Here is a 19507-nt window from a genome sequence, read left to right as displayed (position 1 = left end):
GCAAGAAGAAACAACAACAGTCTAGTTCACAGGAAGAGGAGCAGGGTGGGAAGAAGGATCGTTACTTCAACGATTTCCCGCTGTACGAGTTTTCGTACGGTGTGCACGATCCGGCCACAGGAGATAAGAAGGAGCAGTGGGAAAAGCGTGTCGGTGATCATGTGAAAGGGAAGTACACGCTCGATCAACCCGATGGAACAAAGCGGGTGGTTGAGTATGAGGCCGACGATAGGAACGGATTCGAGGCTGTGGTGAAGGAGATCGATCGTATCGATGAGCGGAATCGGGGAGATGTTCGCTGGGGACATGCCGATGGTCAGGTGGCTCAAAGCTATAGCAAGCTGAAGAAGGTGGATTAAGGTCGTTGCTGAGTGTTTTGATATCAAAATGTCAAGTATGGAATAAAGAGGATGTTTTCTTTACGCTATATTTGCTTCTATAATGCTTAATTCTAGATTCCGCTCATAATAGAACCTCTGTGCAATCTTTACTTTCAACACCAACGGTTTGTTAACTACTATCCATTTCATGGTCATCAATTGATGTAGAGCATCACGATTTAATTCAATTTTCTTTCCACAAGGTATAGAATTAAACAATTCCGGTCTGCCATATACAATCAAAGGCAACCAGGCAAGCTTTTGAGTCGTAATTACATACTATCATGTGGCCAGCTCCATGCAAGTTGTACAAAATTATACGAACTCGGTTCAACGCGCTCACGAACTGCAATTGACACCATTATTATTTGGGCAGTGCTGTGTTTATTGTATTAGTAACTCTTTCGTCATTTTGATTAGTGGCCAGTTCTCTTCAGATAGCTGTAACTGTGAGCCACCTTGCCCTGCTTCTTCTTTTCAACGATCGACGGATCTTCCTCGGTGCCTTCCACCTTCTTCTCAACGTTCTTAACCGTCGCTTCGAACCCTTTCTTGCCGCTTGCTTCGTACTCCACAATGCGCTGCGTACCATCGGACTCGTCAAATCGATACGCTCCCTTCACATGATCACCCTGCCGCTTTTCCCACTGATCTTTATGATCGCCGCTGATTGGATCTTTCACGCCGTAACCGAACTCATAGCTCGGGCCGGATGACTTTTCCTCAACGATCGTTTCTTTCTTCTCGATTGGGGAAATCTTTTTCAGTTCTTCGATTTTTTCCTCCACTATGGTGTGCTCGGGGATTTTGTGGAAGACTTTTGTTTCGTATGAGATTAGTTTGCGTTCTTCGGACAATTTTGTATCCTGAGCGTAGGCGAAGCATAAGAGCTCCAAAGAGATGAACAAGGCTAGGAACTGAAATTAAAAGATGAAAATACAAACAATGTTGTACTATTCTAAACATCTTATATTCCTCTTTGCTTACCTTCATTTTTCTACAGTTGTGATAAGATGCTAGAACTATTCGAGACTGATATCGGTTTCCCCACAGCATCCACCTTTTATACCTAGAACTCGAACTGTGTGCATCATGTGGCTTCTAGATGCTTCTAATGGGGGGAGAAAAATCTTCTTCACTTTAACCTCTAAGTACACATAAAACTCCCCAAATGCCCACACTTTATCCCACGAAACACATCTTTAAGGGAATGATATGCACTCGCACCCATACAGCACGCAACGCCCTACTTTCCTCACACTGGCAGACAACCCCGAGCCAAGGTTGCTAACACAGCTTTGCATTTCTTTCAGACGGGGCACTACTGCCTGCCTTCTCGCAGCACCATACCCTGAGACAAAGTGTTTCCCATGGTGAATAAAAAACAACGTGCGTGTGAAGTAGTCAAAAGTGCCGAAATGTATTTTCAATTTAAAAACTACAAAGTTTATGTATTGCTTCCGAACTGGGAAAGGAAGTGATCACTTTAGACGTCGCGGTTCGCTACTCGTACACGCACAGATCCATACCGCCAGCGGAAGTTGATCGCTTAAGTCGTACAGACCAATAAAAAAGGGAAATGTAAATACACACGCTAGTGGGCAACATAATTTCCCCCGACCGTAACGGCTCGGAACGCCTTGCCCGCATTGAACGATGATGATTGATGCCACGGAGCGCTGGAGTCGAAGGTGAGAGTGAACAACAGCACAAAACACGGGTGAAGGTGTCGTTGACTGGCGCCCAGTACAATGCATCCGCTGGGAGCGAGATGAGGAGGGTGTTTGTAAGGGTTTTAGTGCTCCAGTTTGTAGGTCAGTGTCGAAATTTGCACCTCAAAAAGGGAGCAGGCAACAATGCAAGGTTTACCGAGGCCTTGAAGGCAATTGTGGTTTAGGTATTATGGTAGTTTTGGGCTTTCGGCGAAAGAAATGGATCGTTCTATTCCCTTTAATGCGTTAAAGTAACGCGTTTGATTGAATTGTCTGGGAGGTGACAAAGCCTAACTGAAAAATTATGTTCTTAAGAGCCAAAAATTGAAGTAAATGAAAGGAAGAAATATTTTGTAAATTCATTGAAGAAATATTAACTGTGCTTCAGTAAAAAAAGAATATTTTTGATGTACACAGGAAATTTGAAAGTAAACAATAGATTTGATTAGTTTTCTAAATGTTTATTTCAAACATAAAATCAAATAATTAACTCAATGGCATTTGGAACACTTGAAATGATGAATAAACTGAGCGATGAACAATAAGCTACTTATCTAACTCTCCTGCCATTAAAGAAGAAAACAAAAACACACTGTCACCCCTACCCTACCCTAAATCTGTCCAGTCTTGAGTTTCCGCTTGCTCGCCTCCTGCTCCTCCTCCTTCTCCTCACCGTCCTGCTCTTGCTCCGGTTCTTCGCCTTCCTTTTCCTTCTCAGCGGCGACCTCGCCACTCTGCCCACGCTTCGGGCCACCGTTCAGCACAAACTGTTGCCCTTCCTCGGTGTCCAAATCGATCAGTCGCAAGTTACCGTCCGCTTCCTCGATTAGCAACAGATTGCGCACGCGCTGTACCCCTTCCGAAGTCTCCCCACTGCCCCCGGCAATGCCATCGATCGCATCCTCCTCGATCTCGTTCTCCTCCGGCGTGGTCTGTTCGGTCAGCTTCTCCAGCCAGGCCTGGTTGACACGCTCGCGTTCACGCTGCGGCAGTCGGCCTACGCGACGCGCCTCCATGTCCTGGCGGCGTGCCTCGCGGAGAGCTTCGGCATCCTGCAGGGTTTCCTGTCGACGCAGCTCGAACTCCCGTCGGCGTTCGCTCAAGTTGTCCAGCGTTTGCAGGATCTGCTCGCGAAGTTCCTGAGCGCGCTGGAGCGTCTTTTCCCGGCGTTCGCTGCGACGGCGCTCGATTTCCGCTCGGATCGCACTAAGCACGCGGCTCGCGTTGAATCGCTCCGTGGACAGTTCCGGCTCCGCAACGGTCGCTGCCTCGGTGACGTTTTCCTTCGAGCTTTCCTTGTCAACAGTCGTCTGAGCCGCTGATCCACTAAGCCCAAACAGCATCACCGCGCCAACCAACAGAAGTACCTACGAGACACGCCAAAAAGCACCAACACGTCACGTCACAAAACCCACACACTGCTGACCGATGCGTCACCGCTACTTACCTTTGCGCTGGACATTTTGATCACCTGCGGCGTGCGTTTGCTTGCTTCCACTGTACTGCCCCAAGAAGCAATTAGAACCAGCTTAGGCGATCCGGCACGTGGGAGAGCAGAATGCAAAACAAAAAAAAACAAAGCTACGATTTAAACGGTTCGATCGACGGCAGGGAACTGATACAGTAGCTGGGGGTTGCGCAAACTTTTATACTGACTAGATCGAGCAAACTACGCTGCCCAGGCACAAAACGATGCACCCGCCGGACTCACCACGCGCATATGAATAATGTTCCGAGCCGGTCAAATTTCGAGCAGCAGCAGCAGCAACATTTTCGGCCTAGATTCACTTCCGACAGTGCTGTTTTTACCGCTTGTTCGATCGTCTTCGATTTTTCTCGTCGATGCTTTGGTGTTTGCACCTTGGTGTGTGCGAGAGTTTCAATGCACGTACCGGCGCTCATCCAACTCCGATTTGCCGGCTGATCGCACCCCTCGCCCTGCATTGTTTCTACCATTCCACTGTTTGAGAATTGAAGTACAATTCCCCCACAGCCGGCGAGCCACCGGGGGCATGTTCTTGGCTACGGTTGATCAAGCCGACCGACCGAATCTGGGGCGACTTTGGTACCGCCGAAGGATTAATCGAGTGTGATAGACGCTTTCGAAGGGGTTGCTGTTGTGTGCATTGTGTTGTTCTAAACCCTGAGCCAGAGCCACACGGGTCGATCGATTCGTTTTCGTAGCTGATCGGTTTCCTTTTTATTGTACGGTTCGCTGGTGGTTGTGCGGTTGTAACTCAGCTGCTTTAGAAAGTGAAAAAGAGTACATTTATGGAAATGGTTCAAATGTATCAGGCATTATTTGGAACATTTTTGGTAAAGTTTTCGATCAATACAATAAAGTTGAAAATTTATCATTTAACGTGTTTGAAGTTTCTCTATGATTTAAAATGAGCTTATTTGTGGATTTTCATGGGTTTATTAAAATGCTGTGAAACATAAATAAATTACATGTTCAAAACACCAAATACACCTGAATATAAAACATTCCTGATGTTCAAAAAAAAGCTTGCGATTTATTTTCAATAAAACATACGAATAAGAAGCAATTGAATACAATGTTGCTTAAAAACCGTCCCACAAACCTTGCGATGCATTGCCCTTATTTGATAACGCTCTCGTCAGGTGTTTGAAATATTTTACATTTATTTAGTCATCATCACCATGCCGGGACGTAATTATTCAGCATCTTGATGCGCTGTACCGTACTGCCGTCTCGTGCGTACTTGCAAGCCAGCGCAGCGCAAGCCCAAACGGGTGTCAATATGTGGAATTTACCTTTTTTAGGTTAATCCCCACCCTGTGCTGCCGCTGATTCCTTCCCAGTCGCTCTTACTCCAACAGTAAAGAGACACTTTCTTTCTTCCACCATTGGCCGATGGCGATCTCCTTCAAATAATTAAGTAAACACGACGAGTTCAAGTTCCAGTTTAGTGTTACGGTTTGGCTTCATAAGATCACTCCTCACTAAATGGCATGCAGAATACACCCAGGAATGACGTTCCTGCGCGCGCGCGCAACCGACGCACCGCGTGAACCTTTGCCATTTTAGCAGGCGGCGTGTGACGTTTGATGCGATGTGTGACACCCGACGAACTTTTGGTGCAATCGCTGATGAAGCTCCTTCAAGCCACGAGCCCGCACCAACATGCCCGAATGAGGTGAAACGGTTGCGAAAAAAAACACACACACACTTGCGATTGCAGCTTCAAGCACGACCAAGCCTAGACGGTTTTATTTGTGTAAGATAGGCATTCAACCAACCGCCACAGCACACCAGGGTATGCATTTTGTATGTCTCCGGCAAGACCCCGACATGCTGCAAAAGAGAAAAGTACGAAGAAGTGCAAATCCAACGCTAATGATGTGCCCAGGTGAAGCGGCTTGCCTATTTTAAGGGGCACTAAAGCGGGAGGTTTTATTGCATTCAAACTTCGCATCGATTGATCGTGTATCGTTTTATGCCAAATAAGTAATTCTAATCGAAAACGACGCATTACGCACCGGGAGCTTAATTGATTGACCCGCTGGTCTAGTTCGTCCTCATTTAGCTGTCACTAATTGCACGTACTCGATCGGACCACATCGTCGCCTGCGCGGTGATGCCATCAGGAGGAGATCTCAATTCCTGGAGGCCATTCCTGGAGCTTCGCTCAAGACCGAGCCCTAGGTGGTGGCGTGCAGCATGTTGTAGCTGTGCGCGATCGTGTCGTGCGGCGTGCGGGTGCCCTTGGCCAGCGGCACGTTGGTGACGATCGCCCGGAAGCCGTGCACACCGTCGGCCTCGTACTCCACGATGCGCTGCGTCCCGTCGGGCTCCTCGAGCATGTACACACCCTGCACCCGGTCGCCGTCCCGCTTCTCCCACCGATCTTTGTGATCGCCCGTAATTGGGTCCTTCACGCCGTACGCGAACTCGTACCGGGGGGTGTGCTGGAGCGTTTCCCGTGTGCGCGTGCGGTGCTGATTGATGTCGGCGATGGTGTTCGGACCGGGGCGTATGGCTGGTAGGCTGGCAGCGATCGATACCAGCACCAGCAGTGGAATCAATCGATGCAGGACACTTTGCTGCAGTTGCAGTTGGGCCGGCATGACTGTGTGGTTCTATTTGTTTGGAAGCGAGGGAAACTGCAAGACACGGAGGCAAGACACGGAACCGCACTGCTGAGCGCTTCTCCACCAGGCCGCACACGGCGAAACTAATCGACTGAACAGTGGCGGTGCGGTAGGCACGGTTTATAAATATCTTTTGCCCATCAGCCTTCCGATTCGTGCCGGTTTCGTGCTGGTGCCTCTGCTGCTGCTGCTGCTGCTCGCGTTCAGTTGATTGTAATTAACGAATCGGTCAGCTGTAAATCATATGCAAATGGTACACTTTGCCCGTTCGATTCAGTGTACTTGGTGGAAGCAGTGCTTGTGGCGAGCCTTACACGAGGTAGTGCCCTTTTGCTAGCTTTGTGAGACTCTAGATTGGTTCTTTAGTAAGAATGATGTGGTAATTTGTCCCGAAAAGGAGGTCACTTCCTAAAAGCTCAACAGCTAGAGGGCTCAATTTCATGGTCTTAGCTGTAACCGTTGTTTACACGTTGTTGAACAAGCATTGAAGCTACCAAAAATTGGGAATAATTTACATGTTTTGGGCACGTTAACAAGATTCCGTCTTTGTTTGCTGCGTGGTATGTTTAAACAGCTGGCCCAGACAGAAACGATCATTATTTTTTAAAGTGTTTCTAAATCAATTTTACTGTTTAATCTACTAAATTCATTTCTTTCGTTTGCAAAAAAATGGCAGATTTAAAACAATCGCCCAACTCAATCGCTTCATTTGACACCTTTATGTGATGGCTGACTTTCAACGTGCCATAAAATCTGCAACATCATTAACGAAGGCCCTCGCATTTCACGCATCCATAAAACAAAAACAGTCACCACCAACCAGAGAAAGGTTACCCGTGGACGACATTTCCCACGCCGAATTTAGCGCCACTCGATCATTTTCCACCGCACGCTTGATTTTCGCAAACACTGCCCAGTGATAGAGGCGACACCGAAAACGCGCGTGACATCGTAGTGACCATTAAAATTTGGCAACCTGCGCCCACCGAAACCATTTTTTCCTCACGTGCACGATCACCCGGGTGCAGCTCGGGTGCAAGGCTCCACCCCATTCACGATGACCAGCGAATCGAGACGAATTTTATGACCGCTGATTAAAGCTGGTCTGCCTTTTGTCTACCGGTCCTGCTGATGAGCTAGTTTTATGTTTTTTTTTGCTGTTTTCGCACATAATTTCACAGCGCAGTTTTTTGGGTGGGTGACCTCTACGCCCTGGCCGTAGTACGCGCTGTATGTGTTTGATTTTGGGCCAGCGTCTCCGTCATGGGAAAACTCGCTCTCGCTTGCCATAGCTATGCCGAAAAAAATGCCGATCTCCCCCACATCTGAGCGATACAATTAGTTTCAAATAAACATTTCAACACGTCAACGGTATCCACCGGCTGCCGGAGCGATTGTTGCAGCTCTAGCCAAAAGCGGCCACGTTCACGTTGCGGTGCGTGACGTGTGAGAATGTCATCGGACATCGTACCCAGTCTCGGCGGGGACTGAGGGCGACATTTCCGAACCGAATGCCGCCGTTCTTATGAAATTGATTCATTGCTTCGCTTGGGCTTGTGGAAGAGCCGGAGGATTGTGCAGGGAGTGTAAAAAATTGCATTAAATCCCTTCCACGGACTGGGTGGAGTTCGCATGAAGGCGTTGTGAAGCAGCACAGCGGGATCGATCTTCGCCCGTCTTATGATCGATAGACCTGACAGGCCAATCAATCTTCCCGCCAGGTGCCATCGGCATACGCGACCGATTAGGATCGAGATCAGCGAAGATGTGAACCCTGCAAAATGAATCCAATTCTGGCTTCATTCATATCCCCACCACCAGCTGAATGCAGCCAACGCTTAGAAGACGCCGGTTTCCCATCGGTTTCAGCTCCACATTGCGGCATTTAGCGAGAATTTCAATCGATTGCAACAAACCCCACCTGGTCCGAAAAGGTTGGCTCCGAAAGGGTCGCGGACCCTTCTGCAACACTCCGGGTGACATGCCCGGCCACGTGCCCCGACCCCGGCTCGGTGCGTGTACGGTCCGAAATTGCTCAAAACATACTTTAAACACGGCGCACGGATAATAACAGTAATGATCCCTGCATCAACCATGAATCACGTCAAATCAACGACTAAGAGGTCAGCGCGGCGGGACAGCCAGGACAGGGCGGCGGCGGTGGTCTGCCCTGTGCGTCGATTTGGTTTCTAAATCTTTCTAAACGGAACTGCCTGAAGGGACGGGAGGCCTTTATGAAAGGCCCGTATGTGTTTACTATTATTTTTGTTTATCACTCCATTTTGCGGGCCCCAAAAGCCGAAGGGCGTTTTTGTACGTATTTAGCAGAAATAAAACGGTATTTAGCTCGCCGCAGGCTCGCTCACTCAGCTCGTTTGGCTCGATTACTTACGTGCATGAGTGTGTGTGTTTTTTTTCTTCTTCGATTTCTTCAACTGTGGCGATTTGGCCACTGCGCCGGACGTTGGAGACGTTCGCACGCAAGATCACGCACACGGAGTGATCCAATTGGTTGGCGTTTTGCGGCAAATTGGTTTCAGCCTTTTAGAGCCATCGGCCTGCGGCGGCTGCTAAAGCGATAGAATGACATAGTGCGTATGGTAGGAAATTGAGCTTACATGTGTAGGGTGTTTTTTTTACCTCACTCTCCTCTCATTGCAATTCCCTCCACTTCTCCAGAAAGGTTTGATGAAATTCTGCTCATGCTGGCTACCTTAGCTACCTTTATGGAAGGTGAGCTATGTTTTCTCACTAGCGGCTAGTGGGTTGCACCTTCGTGCGACTGGCAAAAGTTTCGCACAGTATTTTCACGCATCTTATTGACCAGTTTGGGAGAGGATCGGTTACCTTTTCAAGTGGTTTTAGTGCTTTATGTCAACCGGTGGACGTGAAGCGATCCGCGCATGATTGTGGAAGGTGTGTTTAATTAAAAAACATCTCATTACGAAGGATGATTAAGGCGATCCGGATAATGCTATAATGCAGAAATGTGTGTTTGTGTGGTGTTTTGGCATTAATATGAGTCCTATTAGTTCGGTGGATTTCTATTACGTAAGGTGGACAAATTGTCGAACAAACGAGCAACTCATAGCTATAACTTTTGATTAGACTAATCCATGGAACAGTTCGTAGTCGTAGTTTGGAAATGTAATATCTCTCTATGATTTTAATTATATTTATTGCAAAATGACTTATAAAACCCTGAATGTGTGGCATTTTTTAAGTATTTGGAGAGGATCTCTATGCAATTTAGATCATGCGGAGGAAAGCTTCGATTTCAAGCACCCACCATCGCAATTGAGATATAAATTTGATCAGGTTGATAACCTGCTCGATTTGTGCATTGAAATACATGAAATTGTGGGTTTGTGTGTGATTAATCGTGTTTAAAGCATAATTTGGACAATCTTCTCTTAATGAACAATTGTGTTGAGTTCATTTTACATTCATTCATTCATTTTGGTATTTGACAATGTAAGAAGTATGATTTATTTGTCGTTAGCTATTGCCAATTAGTGTTTTTCAGTGATGGCTACGTGACCAATTAAAACGATCGGTAACGTTGTTTTCTTGCGGAACAAGAAGAAAAGGGGTTGTTCTAAAACTCCCTTAAACTGGTGCAGGAGGCTCCACTTAAGGGAAGTTAAAGGCTCCACTTTAAAAGACATAGCTTGAAAGCACAATTTTCGAGCTCAAACATGTCCATTGGGGTAGTACGCTCTTTTAGTACATATTGCATTCAACTCCACTTGAAAGCTCTAGATAAATCGCAATTATCTACATTTAGGCGCTTAACCACTAAGCTCAAATTAAAATACAATGGGGCGGTTTCGCAGTGCAGTCGTCAACTCGCCCGACTTAACAACATGCCCGTCGTGTGTTCAAACCTAAGGAACGTCTGTCAAGGCCTTTGACTATCCGACTTCATGACTCTGAATAAGTCACCAAAGCCTGTATGGACTGACATGTCCGCATAGGATGTTACGCTAAATAGAAGAAGCACGTTGAATGTAGGCAATTTTGTACTATCGTGAAGTCTTTTCATAATGTTCAAACTAAAAATGAAAAAAACATCTGAGCATTCCATTTATTTTTTCAATAACGTTAAGGAAAAAAATATATTTGTTCGCTCATAATGTTTAACACAGTCATTGATTATGTCATAGAGATCATTTGAATACGTAAATAAATATAAAACATAAATTCAAAATTCATATTCCGTAAAATGTTTGTAATCTTTACTTAATGAAAACGTAAAACAATATGCAGTCAAACTAAAATTAAAAAAAAATACTATTACAATTACCTAATGAAAAACTAATTCAATTATACCTCAAACAGTTTATTAAAATTGTAATAAATGAATAAAAAATGCACAGCATGTTTTAAAACATAAAAATGGCGATCGTAAAATAAGTTTTGATCGGTAAAAACACAATAAAAATACGAAGGTAACAGCTGAAATAAATAATACAAACTATGCTCGTTAAGCAAGCAAAGAAGATAAAACCAACTCACCTAATTTCGGCCATGAAGGAGAGAAAAGAATAGTAACAAGATTATGAAATCCCATTTGCTGTTTATTTGCTATCAACAGTTAACACACCCTTAAAACCCGCGGCAAAAAACATAACGAACGTCAATTGGAAACTCAATCTTGCTGCAGCAACATACCCACCGTACAGAAAACCGAGCTCGGCTAAGCAGACACCACACGGTTCAATTAGCTGAAAAAGCTGCCCCTGAACATTCCCTGAACGGTAGGATTATGCACCGAAAAGATGAAGGGTGCCGGGGCAATCATTTGATTAGCAAACGAAAATAATTATTCATCATCGTTATCGTGATTATTCGCACCGGCCCACCAGCCGTGGAAGGGGCAACGGTAAATTAACGTACCGTGTGCAAATGGGGAAGCACGCGCACCATTTGGTACTTTGTCTGTCTGTGTGTGTGTGGTTTTCTCTCTTTGTTTTTCACACTTTCTGTTCGCTTGTTTTTAGTGAGCGTAATTTCCCATTGACACTTATGTCGGAGATTGTAATTGTTTTACCGACATGATTCAATCTGCACCTACCACCGCGGAGTCGTATTCACACAATACGAACACAATTACATCGTAATTTAATTTGATACGAAAAGACACGAGATCCACTCCGCTCGGTGCAGCCCATTCCTGGCAAACGGAGGAAATTAAGACACACGCGAGTTCAACATCATTAGGCTAGACTGAAAGGAGGTCGCACGAGGGTAACAACACAATAACACAAAAGCCAGCAGACGTATTTAAGAGGCAGTTATCAACAGCATCCTCGTTATTTTATTATTTACATGCGGCGGCATCTTCCCTGCACTTTTCGCTCTCCTGCCGGTAGACTTACGCACCTAATATCATACAAACTAATGCAATTATGCAATACTGGTTGTGTGAGGGTGTAAAATGTGAAACATGTGTAAGATGTGAGGTGTTGACGGGCTCATCTTCGCTGCGGCGTCAGCGTCATCCTCCCCCGGAAAGGCACCTGATTTGCATTCAATCATTTCTCTCCGGTGTATGAAATGGTTCCAACGCCGACCGATCGAATGTGCCCGGCTTGCGCTCGCTTTGAGATTCCTAGTAGTAGTGGCTATCATCGTAGTGTCCGTAGTATCCATCGTAGTCACCGTAGTGGACGGCCGGAGCGTGCTCGGTGTAGTGACCCGTCTTGGCTACGTGAACTGCAAGCAAGGTTATAATGGGGAAATGATTAGTGGAATTAGATAGAGGATAATTGAAAACTGGCAAAGAGCAGTACAGCACAGCTCCTATTAAATGGAAAGGTGCTTCCCGCACTCAAGGACTTTTCACATCCAGTTTGCGTTTTCCACGCTAAAAACGATTTGACATTTACCAAACCGATCGCTTCTGCCTTCCAGCTTCTGCCACCGTAACCGTAACTGGTCGCTCATCAACTGACCGTCGGTGGACGAGTCACGTTCGTGATCTAGATCGACGGCAGCCAACAGGTAGCCGAAAGCGAAACGAATATCATACAACCCTACCCGCCACGAGCCAGATCGTGCTGTCACGGATCCGCACGCTTCAGGCAATCGTCGATCCAGCCGGATTGAGCCATGCCAACCTGAAGCACGACGCGTTCACTCACGCGTCATCGTTCGGCTTGTCGTCCCAAGCCCTGGCCAAGGGGTTGTGGAGAGACGGCATAAAACAAACTCGTTTGTCACAAAGGTAAACAGAATGTCAGTCGGTGCCATTACAATCGACGATTGTGTGATGGACCGTTCCATCGCTTGCTGGCTGAATGTTGCCCATCCGTTAATTATATCGTTATGCAAAGCAGCATAATCGCACATTCTTACGGCATCTACCGGCCACTGGCGATAGAGATCTATGCTTCACGAAAAAGAAATTGCCAACTAATGGGTTCGTCGCTTAAAAATGACATTTTGTTGAAATCGTTTGATTTGCTGTAGATATTTCCGCTTCAAATCTGTTTCCCCGTGCGGTGGAATTGCTTACCATCTATTTTTAATCGATATTTCTTTAGGCAAACTATCTGCTCAGTCGTCGATCGTGAATCTTGTCAGCTCTTCCTCCGTTTGAAAAATTTATTCCATTTGAAAACACAAGCTCGACAAGTGACTCTTGCGGCGATCACGACAACCTCTCCGGCACTGTCCACTGGTTTGCCTCAATGCCTCAGAATGCCACACAGAAAACACTCCTTCTGAAGGGGGTGGTTTGGAGAGGGCAAATAAAAAAAACCAATACCAATCTCATTATGTTCAAGTGCTCGTGTGGCGGTTAGTAGAGTGTGTAATTAACCTTTACCAGAATCATCCGGCCTGTTTACAAGCGGTTACATGCAAATTAACCGAACCCTACGCACGAGTGACAGGCGAGCATTAGCGCGCCAAAGAATATAGGGCTGCGGTGGTGGTTGTACGCTAGCATAGGAACGTTTCCAGCACACAATGTTGCATTGTTTCGGCTGCCATTCGGTTAAGGGGCGATTCAAATCTCAAGAACAGCCGTTTGTTTTCCGCAGGTGTGCGAAAACCTCACACGCCGGTGCGTCTGTCGCATCCGCGCAGTCTGTCCAGCGCCTGTCCTTGACCTGATTTTTGTCAATCTACTTGTGTGTGTGTGTGTGTGTGTGTGTGTGTGTGGGAGCGAAACCATCACTAATGACGGTGCGTTGCGTGTGGTGTTTGCAGGGGGAGAAGCATATTCAAATTGGGAGTGTCCCGGTTTGGTTTGCATCCGATGTGCAACGGATGTGCCCGACGGACGAAAGAAGGGCTATTCGGGCAATAGATTTATGATATGACAAATTGCACCTCCGGCCTTGAGATGGTCTTGTGTGCTGGGTTAAATAGGGAGAGAATATTAGCGGCGCTTCAAATTACTGTATTGTTTGCCTGAAGGCTTATTTAATTGCTTATTTTAGGATGCTACTGGTGCTATCAACCTCATCGTTTTATTAGTGTACAATCTGCTCTAAGTTCATGGTCAAATTAAAGCATTTACAGAGCTTTTGAGTTGTTTCGATTTCGAATCGTTATGAACCTGAATGTTACGATGCTTCAATATGACCTACTTTCCAAATCTTTTAAATAAATCGAATGTTTCACTCCCATTAAATGTGTCTCCTGTTTCGCAACCTTTTCTCTGATTCCCTTCAGCAAATCAGGAAATCCGGAAGTGTCGCAAGGAAGTGAAAGGACTATGGCCACTCTCGATCGCCAAACTTATGTCACGCGATTGATCGAATTTGTTCGAAAGTGCGACCTTACCTCATCTCCAACGACATTACGCTGCCCCCCCCCCCCCCCCCCCTTGCAAACCAGTCTAACTGGATGTACAACATATCGGTGCGGCAGCTTTAAAAAATAGCCCACCAAATCTTCGATCACACACACATCGGTGCGATCGGTCCGGAAACAAAAGCTCTCCAGCAGCAACACACGAAACGGTTTTCGCACTAAAATTTCCCTCACAATTAACAAATCGAGATCGTGCTGTAAACGCGCCGAAAAAAAGCATCCCCGAACCGGTTCAATACCAGTAATGTTACATAAAAATGTGAGCTTGGGTGTTGTTTACTTCAAAGAAAGGACTCCTGCATCATCCGGCAGCATCACACACACACACTCACAGCCCCATCATCGGCAGTTATGAGTGCTTTTGGTGGTGGTTTACAATTGGCCCCAACATTTGTAAGTCGTCCGGCGCTTCATTATGCGGAGTTTTGTTGTGTGGCCTAGTTTATCGGTACAAAACACGTGCGGCGCCAGAGGTATTCTCCGTTGGTTGGGGCCGTTGAGGTTGGACGCTCTTCGATGACCATTGGGTCCGTCGTTGAAGATGCCCATCGACTGTGGCATGAATGTTTCTGAGAGTTCTCCTGCAAGAGGATTCTTGGAGTGGAGGAATGGATTCTACTTACGGAGTGGCTCGTGAGCGTAGACGACCTTCTGTACGACGGGAGCGGCCGGCACGTGGTGGACGGCCTTCACCGCCGGGACGACGTGCTTGACGACGGGGGCGTGAGCGTGGACGAGCGGGGCCGTCTTCGACACTACCGCGTTGAATCCGTTGATCGGATCGGCGGTGTAGTCCACGGTGCGCACGGAACCGTCCGGCTCGACCAGGGAGTATTGTCCTGTTGGATGGATGGACGAGACATAAGTAGAAATTTTGGTTAATATGACATTAAAATTGTCAATGTCGAAGATTTGTCTATTATCTAATTTATAAAAAATGTATTCCAATCAATCGAATTGATCAAATTTATCTGATTTTCTATCAAAAAGCCTGAATAGTGCAACCTCGCAAAAGTCTAACAAAATTTCAAATAATTCAATCAATTTAATCCCTTACCATACTCTAACAACACAATTTGCACTGCAGCGTGCAAAAGAAAAGGCAGCAAATCAAACATTAATACCACTCCTAGCGTGCGTAAAAAACACGATAATATCCAACGGCTCATCTTCCCCACACACCCACAGCAGGAGGCATATCTTAATCTTCGATCGTGCCGATCGCACGTCTTCAGATAACTACCGCACACGGCACCGATTCGGTTGGCTCCGTCACAAACGAAGCGGCTAATTTTGCATACGCACGCCACATTATGCTGAATCTTCACCAGGTGGGACCAATTTGCCGCTCACGTGCCGCGCCACCCGGTGAGCAGACTCAACCGTTCAAAAAAACCCACAATGTGTAAATTAATTACCCGCATTGTTGTTTAGAGTTGTTTCCCACAGGAGAAGACGGAGCGGGACTCCACCCTTAAAGCAGACTCTTTGGGTGGTTTTTGGCACACAAAAACACACCCCAAAGCACGCACAATTATTATGCAATGATTTCTTTTTTCTTTCCCCCCGGCAATTTTTTCACAGACCAATTGAACAGTTTTGCGCTTCATTTGCACAATTTTGCACACTTTTCACGCGCTTCTATGCATGCACTGCCGCAAAAAGGTGAAATTATGGTTCATTACCATGCCAAATGAGTGTGTTTTTTGGGGAGGGCGGCGAAATTCGGCCCCCAATGCGAGATGCAGTTTATGCATGGTTGGCGGGCATTTCTTTGAACGGTTGGAAAACTCTGCCAATCATCCGACCGATCTCGTTGAAAAGATCACAAAAATAGCCTGGAAAGTGACCTACCCAACCGAGGTCACATAAATGCTGCCAATCATCTTTGCTTCTCGCCTTTCAGCTTTGCACACTGAACTGTGAACCGTACGGTGTGAATGAATGTATCGAAACGGCCACACATATGAATGAAAAAAGGGGTCTCTCAGAAGGGACGCATCAATCGGTTCGTTTGTGTAGAAGGTTTTGTTTGCCGTCATTTGTTAGCACTATTACACCCGCTCGCACATCCCGCTCCCGTACACTCCTTGTAAAACAAAACACCAAATGGTGCAATCGTGCGAAAACTGCACCCATTATGCGACCGTAAAGGCCCACAAGACCCACACGGCCACATAATGCGCCACAGCTGCTCGTCGGACGTGTGACGGAATGTGTGAAATATGGAACTGGAACACGATGCCATCAGCGAGCAGCAAGCACAGGAACCTGCACGGAGGCCTGGGAGCTTTTACATCTGCTTTTTGTCGCAAGACATCCATGACAACAAGATGTCATTGATACCGTCCCGTGGGGGAGAAAGAAAAATGGTGCAACTTATGCCATCCAGATATGTATCGAAAATGCATGCATGCAATTGGCTTTTGGGGTGCTTTGTTTTATGGATCATTCATTCCATTGGTGCCAGTCAAGTGATCTCGTTCTGTCGCAAGCGATGCTATTCTCGGAGCGGGGTGACTTATGGCAAGCACTTACCTTTGACAACGTCTCCGTCACGAGTTTCGTGCTGCGACTTCACATCGCCGGTGCTGTGGTCGGCCACACCGTAGTTGAACGCGTACTTGGGATGATCCTGCAAAACACGAGAGTGTTGTTGTTGTGGCATGAGTGAGCTGTACCAAAAACCTGCTAGACCTTGGTGTGAATTTAGAGTGCTTTGAAGGGCTTTGTTTTTCATGTTTCTTCAATTTTTCCCTAGGATTATCCGAGCAATGCCGTGAATTCGAGAGTTAGAAAATCAAGAATCGAAATATTGTATAAGCTTTATATTTAAATTCAATACTATTGCTAACATTATCTTAGCTTTTGATTTGCTTTCTTGTATCCCTCAATTCTATTTTGGTTTCTGGGAATATATTGTTGTGGAAATGATATTATAAGGAAGAGATGTTGTTTTTTTTCCAAAAAATACTAAAATATTCCAAATTTCAACAAATCATCTCATTTCTATGATTTCTAAACTAAACATGTTATCATGCAAAAATACATGAGCGAATCTTTTCGAACGCTTCTTCTCAAATGTCCACAAAATAAGTGTTTGCTTTTGGTCATTCAATCACAAACAGTCACAGTGTTTACAGCATTATCACACTCTCCGAGTCATTGTTCCGTTCACACCAAATATCAACATTTCTTCGATGCTCCGGCACAACTCCTGTTGCTTAACACTTTCAGGAATTTATTTCCCTCCCAGTACGTTCTACACAAACAAGTGGAAGCATAATCTCACATAATAATCAACAGCGTATCCCGGGCGGGCCAGAGCGCTGCTTCCGAACATGGCCAAAGCCAGCAGCAGTGTAGCACAGACGCGAGCAACCATTTTTTCAAACAATTTTACGTTTTTACGGCAACTTTTCACAACACGAACTAGACTTGCAATACTGCACTGGGCTGGGGATGAGCACTTGGACTTGGAGCGGATGGCTGATCTATGCTGAGCGTGGCTTGACGAGACACTGTACGGTTGCTGGTTGGTAATTTTGGTTTTATATAGTCTTGCGGTACTGCAATCGATGGACGCCACCGACGCTGTCGACGCGATCCCCTTCCAAAAGCACCAGCGGACCACCTCCACACCTTCAGACGCGGTACGATGCCGCACCGACCGTGCGCATGTGGAACTGGGGAGACGCGAGAGAGGCACGAGCTGACAGTGGCATTGTCTAGTGGCGGTAGTTTTCAACGCGAGATGGAACAAGGTGGCGGGTGGCTCAATAGCCGGACGCTACAAGGGATGAGGACGCTTTCGCGGCGTTTTTCTCCGACAAGGATGGCATCAAGATGAGTGGCTGGGAGCGGTTGTCACACGAGATGGTTTAAGATTTCACTCAAAGTGGTGCAGTAGCTTATACGGTCAGAAATTAAATGCATTTTAAAAGGTCAATTAGAAACATATGCAAACATTCAATAAATGCATACAATAAAAATATATAAAAAATCAATTATTTTACAGTAAACTCAGTTCTCGTGTTGAAAAACTATGTTAATATCAATAACCTCTATTAAATTATTTGTATTCTTTGTGTTTCTTTGCACTAAACACTACGCTCATCTTGGGTTTTGTTAAACTCTCACGCTTAAAGCTTTTATTAATAAAGAAATGATTCTATAATTAAAGGAATGAAGAATTTATTTAAAATAAATGTACTTATTCATAATTCCATCTATTCTTAAATGTGTTTTCAAGTTTGAAATGTGAACTGCAACAAACTCAGTTTTGTTGACTGTTTTAAGAAATTTTTCGTATTTAATCAACAAATCATGTTTATAATTTATTTAATCTATATGTTTTCCCTTTTCCATTCAACTCGAGCTCTATTAAAGCCTGTTTGCTGAGAATTCTGAGAGTGACATTGCCAATACTATGAGTACATGAGTATTTCTTTAGTCATAATCTAAATCCTTCATGGTAGGTCTCATCTTACAAAACATTTATTAAATATCCAAATACTGAAAAATATGGGAAAAAAAATTGCAATCGATTTTCTCGCAAGTTTAATGCAAAATATCTATCACCTTCCATCCCTATTGTATCGAACACAACATTTGTCAACAATCGAAATGACAAATCACTAAAATTGCGAAGGAATCATTTCGCCGTGGCACACTTTCCGAAAATGCTACCCGTGCACCAGCTACCGCTACCGAGACCCACTGGCTCGTCCAATCTACAACATTGGCGATCGCCCTTCCCCTCCCAAACACAAAAAAAAACACCCGCTGTCCAAATTTTCCCAAAAATGACTTACAATTTTTCGGCTCATCACATCGCGGCTCGCTGGCGCTTAAAAATGGCACCGCGGCTCTAATCAAGTGCCCGATTGGGTAGGCGGTCGTAGATGGGACATTACCGCGCGTTCCAGGTCGCGCCAGTCCCATGGACATGGACATTAGGTCACCTGAGATCGAGACGCGGCGCAACGATCGTGGTCGCGATCGTGATTAATTGCTGGGCCACCAGCCAGTCGTGATGGATTTCTTACTCCCGGCATTACATCGCAGAAGGGTCAGCAGTATCGAGCAGCTCGATCTGTAAAGAACCGATCTTTGCTGATTGAACGCGAGCAAAACGGCTGGGAGGGAGGCATGGTATGATGATTTACATTTTAAGTTCAAGACCATAACTAGCCCGGTTGGTTTAGTTTTTCGGCCAGTGTTGTAACCGGCGTGACGATGGCTGATGGAACCGAGCTGGCCAATCCGTCAAACCGTGGTGAGAATGTTTGTGCTCTGTTTAAGAGTTTTTCTTTTATTTTTCTTCCCCATCAATGTCACATTTGCCTACCGAACACGTCACTTGGCTGAAAGACACCCAGGTTCCAATCTTCGAGCGGTTCCTCGGGGTGGTTGTGTGATCTAAATTGTAACATCGTCGTCCGCACGCAAATAAGAATGAACCTCGCAACC

At 45.7% G+C, this 19507-nt stretch overlaps 4 protein-coding genes across 4 annotated transcripts; all 4 read right to left on the bottom strand.

The window, feature by feature from the left end:
- Positions 1 to 796: 796 nt before the first annotated feature.
- On the bottom strand, positions 797 to 1373 carry LOC120961403 (larval cuticle protein A3A-like). The gene is made up of 2 exons (XM_049611191.1): positions 1368 to 1373; positions 797 to 1297 (listed from the first exon to the last, which is right to left on the bottom strand). The coding sequence occupies exons 1-2, from the start codon at positions 1371 to 1373 to the stop codon at positions 797 to 799; spliced, it is 507 nt and encodes a 168-aa protein (XP_049467148.1).
- Positions 1374 to 2536: 1163 nt separating this feature from the next.
- On the bottom strand, positions 2537 to 4218 carry LOC120953293 (sodium/potassium/calcium exchanger 1-like). Its single transcript, XM_040373096.2, has 2 exons — positions 3540 to 4218; positions 2537 to 3459 (listed from the first exon to the last, which is right to left on the bottom strand). The coding sequence occupies exons 1-2, from the start codon at positions 3552 to 3554 to the stop codon at positions 2704 to 2706; spliced, it is 771 nt and encodes a 256-aa protein (XP_040229030.2). The 5' UTR covers positions 3555 to 4218; the 3' UTR covers positions 2537 to 2703.
- Positions 4219 to 5758: 1540 nt separating this feature from the next.
- LOC120961405 (larval cuticle protein A2B-like) lies at positions 5759 to 6184 on the bottom strand. Its single transcript, XM_040385117.2, has one exon. The coding sequence runs from the start codon at positions 6182 to 6184 to the stop codon at positions 5759 to 5761; it is 426 nt and encodes a 141-aa protein (XP_040241051.2).
- A 5307-nt stretch (positions 6185 to 11491) lies between these two features.
- On the bottom strand, positions 11492 to 17505 carry LOC120950171 (larval cuticle protein A2B). The gene is made up of 4 exons (XM_040367983.2): positions 17328 to 17505; positions 16574 to 16670; positions 14659 to 14874; positions 11492 to 11926 (listed from the first exon to the last, which is right to left on the bottom strand). Exons 1-4 carry the CDS (start codon positions 17418 to 17420, stop codon positions 11823 to 11825), a joined length of 510 nt encoding a protein of 169 aa, XP_040223917.1. The 5' UTR covers positions 17421 to 17505; the 3' UTR covers positions 11492 to 11822.
- Positions 17506 to 19507: the final 2002 nt, after the last annotated feature.

This window comes from Anopheles coluzzii, chromosome 2 (genome assembly GCF_943734685.1).
Source record: "Anopheles coluzzii chromosome 2, AcolN3, whole genome shotgun sequence".
NCBI lineage: Eukaryota > Metazoa > Arthropoda > Insecta > Diptera > Culicidae > Anopheles > Anopheles coluzzii.
Note: the sequence above shows the minus strand (reverse complement) of the source record. Positions and strands in the feature narration are given on the sequence as shown.

Excerpts from the sequence above, each read along its gene's own strand:
- LOC120950171 (XM_040367983.2), bottom strand. The coding sequence starts at position 17,420 with ATGGTTGCTCGCGTCTGTGCTACACTGCTGCTGGCTTTGGCCATGTTC. Across the intron at positions 16,671-17,327 it reads GATACGCTGTTGATTATTAT|GATCATCCCAAGTACGCGTT; the intron begins GTGAGATTATGC and ends CGTGTTTTGCAG. Across the intron at positions 11,927-14,658 it reads CTACGCTCACGAGCCACTCC|TTCACGTAGCCAAGACGGGT; the intron begins GTAAGTAGAATC and ends CCTTGCTTGCAG.
- LOC120961405 (XM_040385117.2), bottom strand. The coding sequence starts at position 6,184 with ATGCCGGCCCAACTGCAACTGCAGCAAAGTGTCCTGCATCGATTGATT.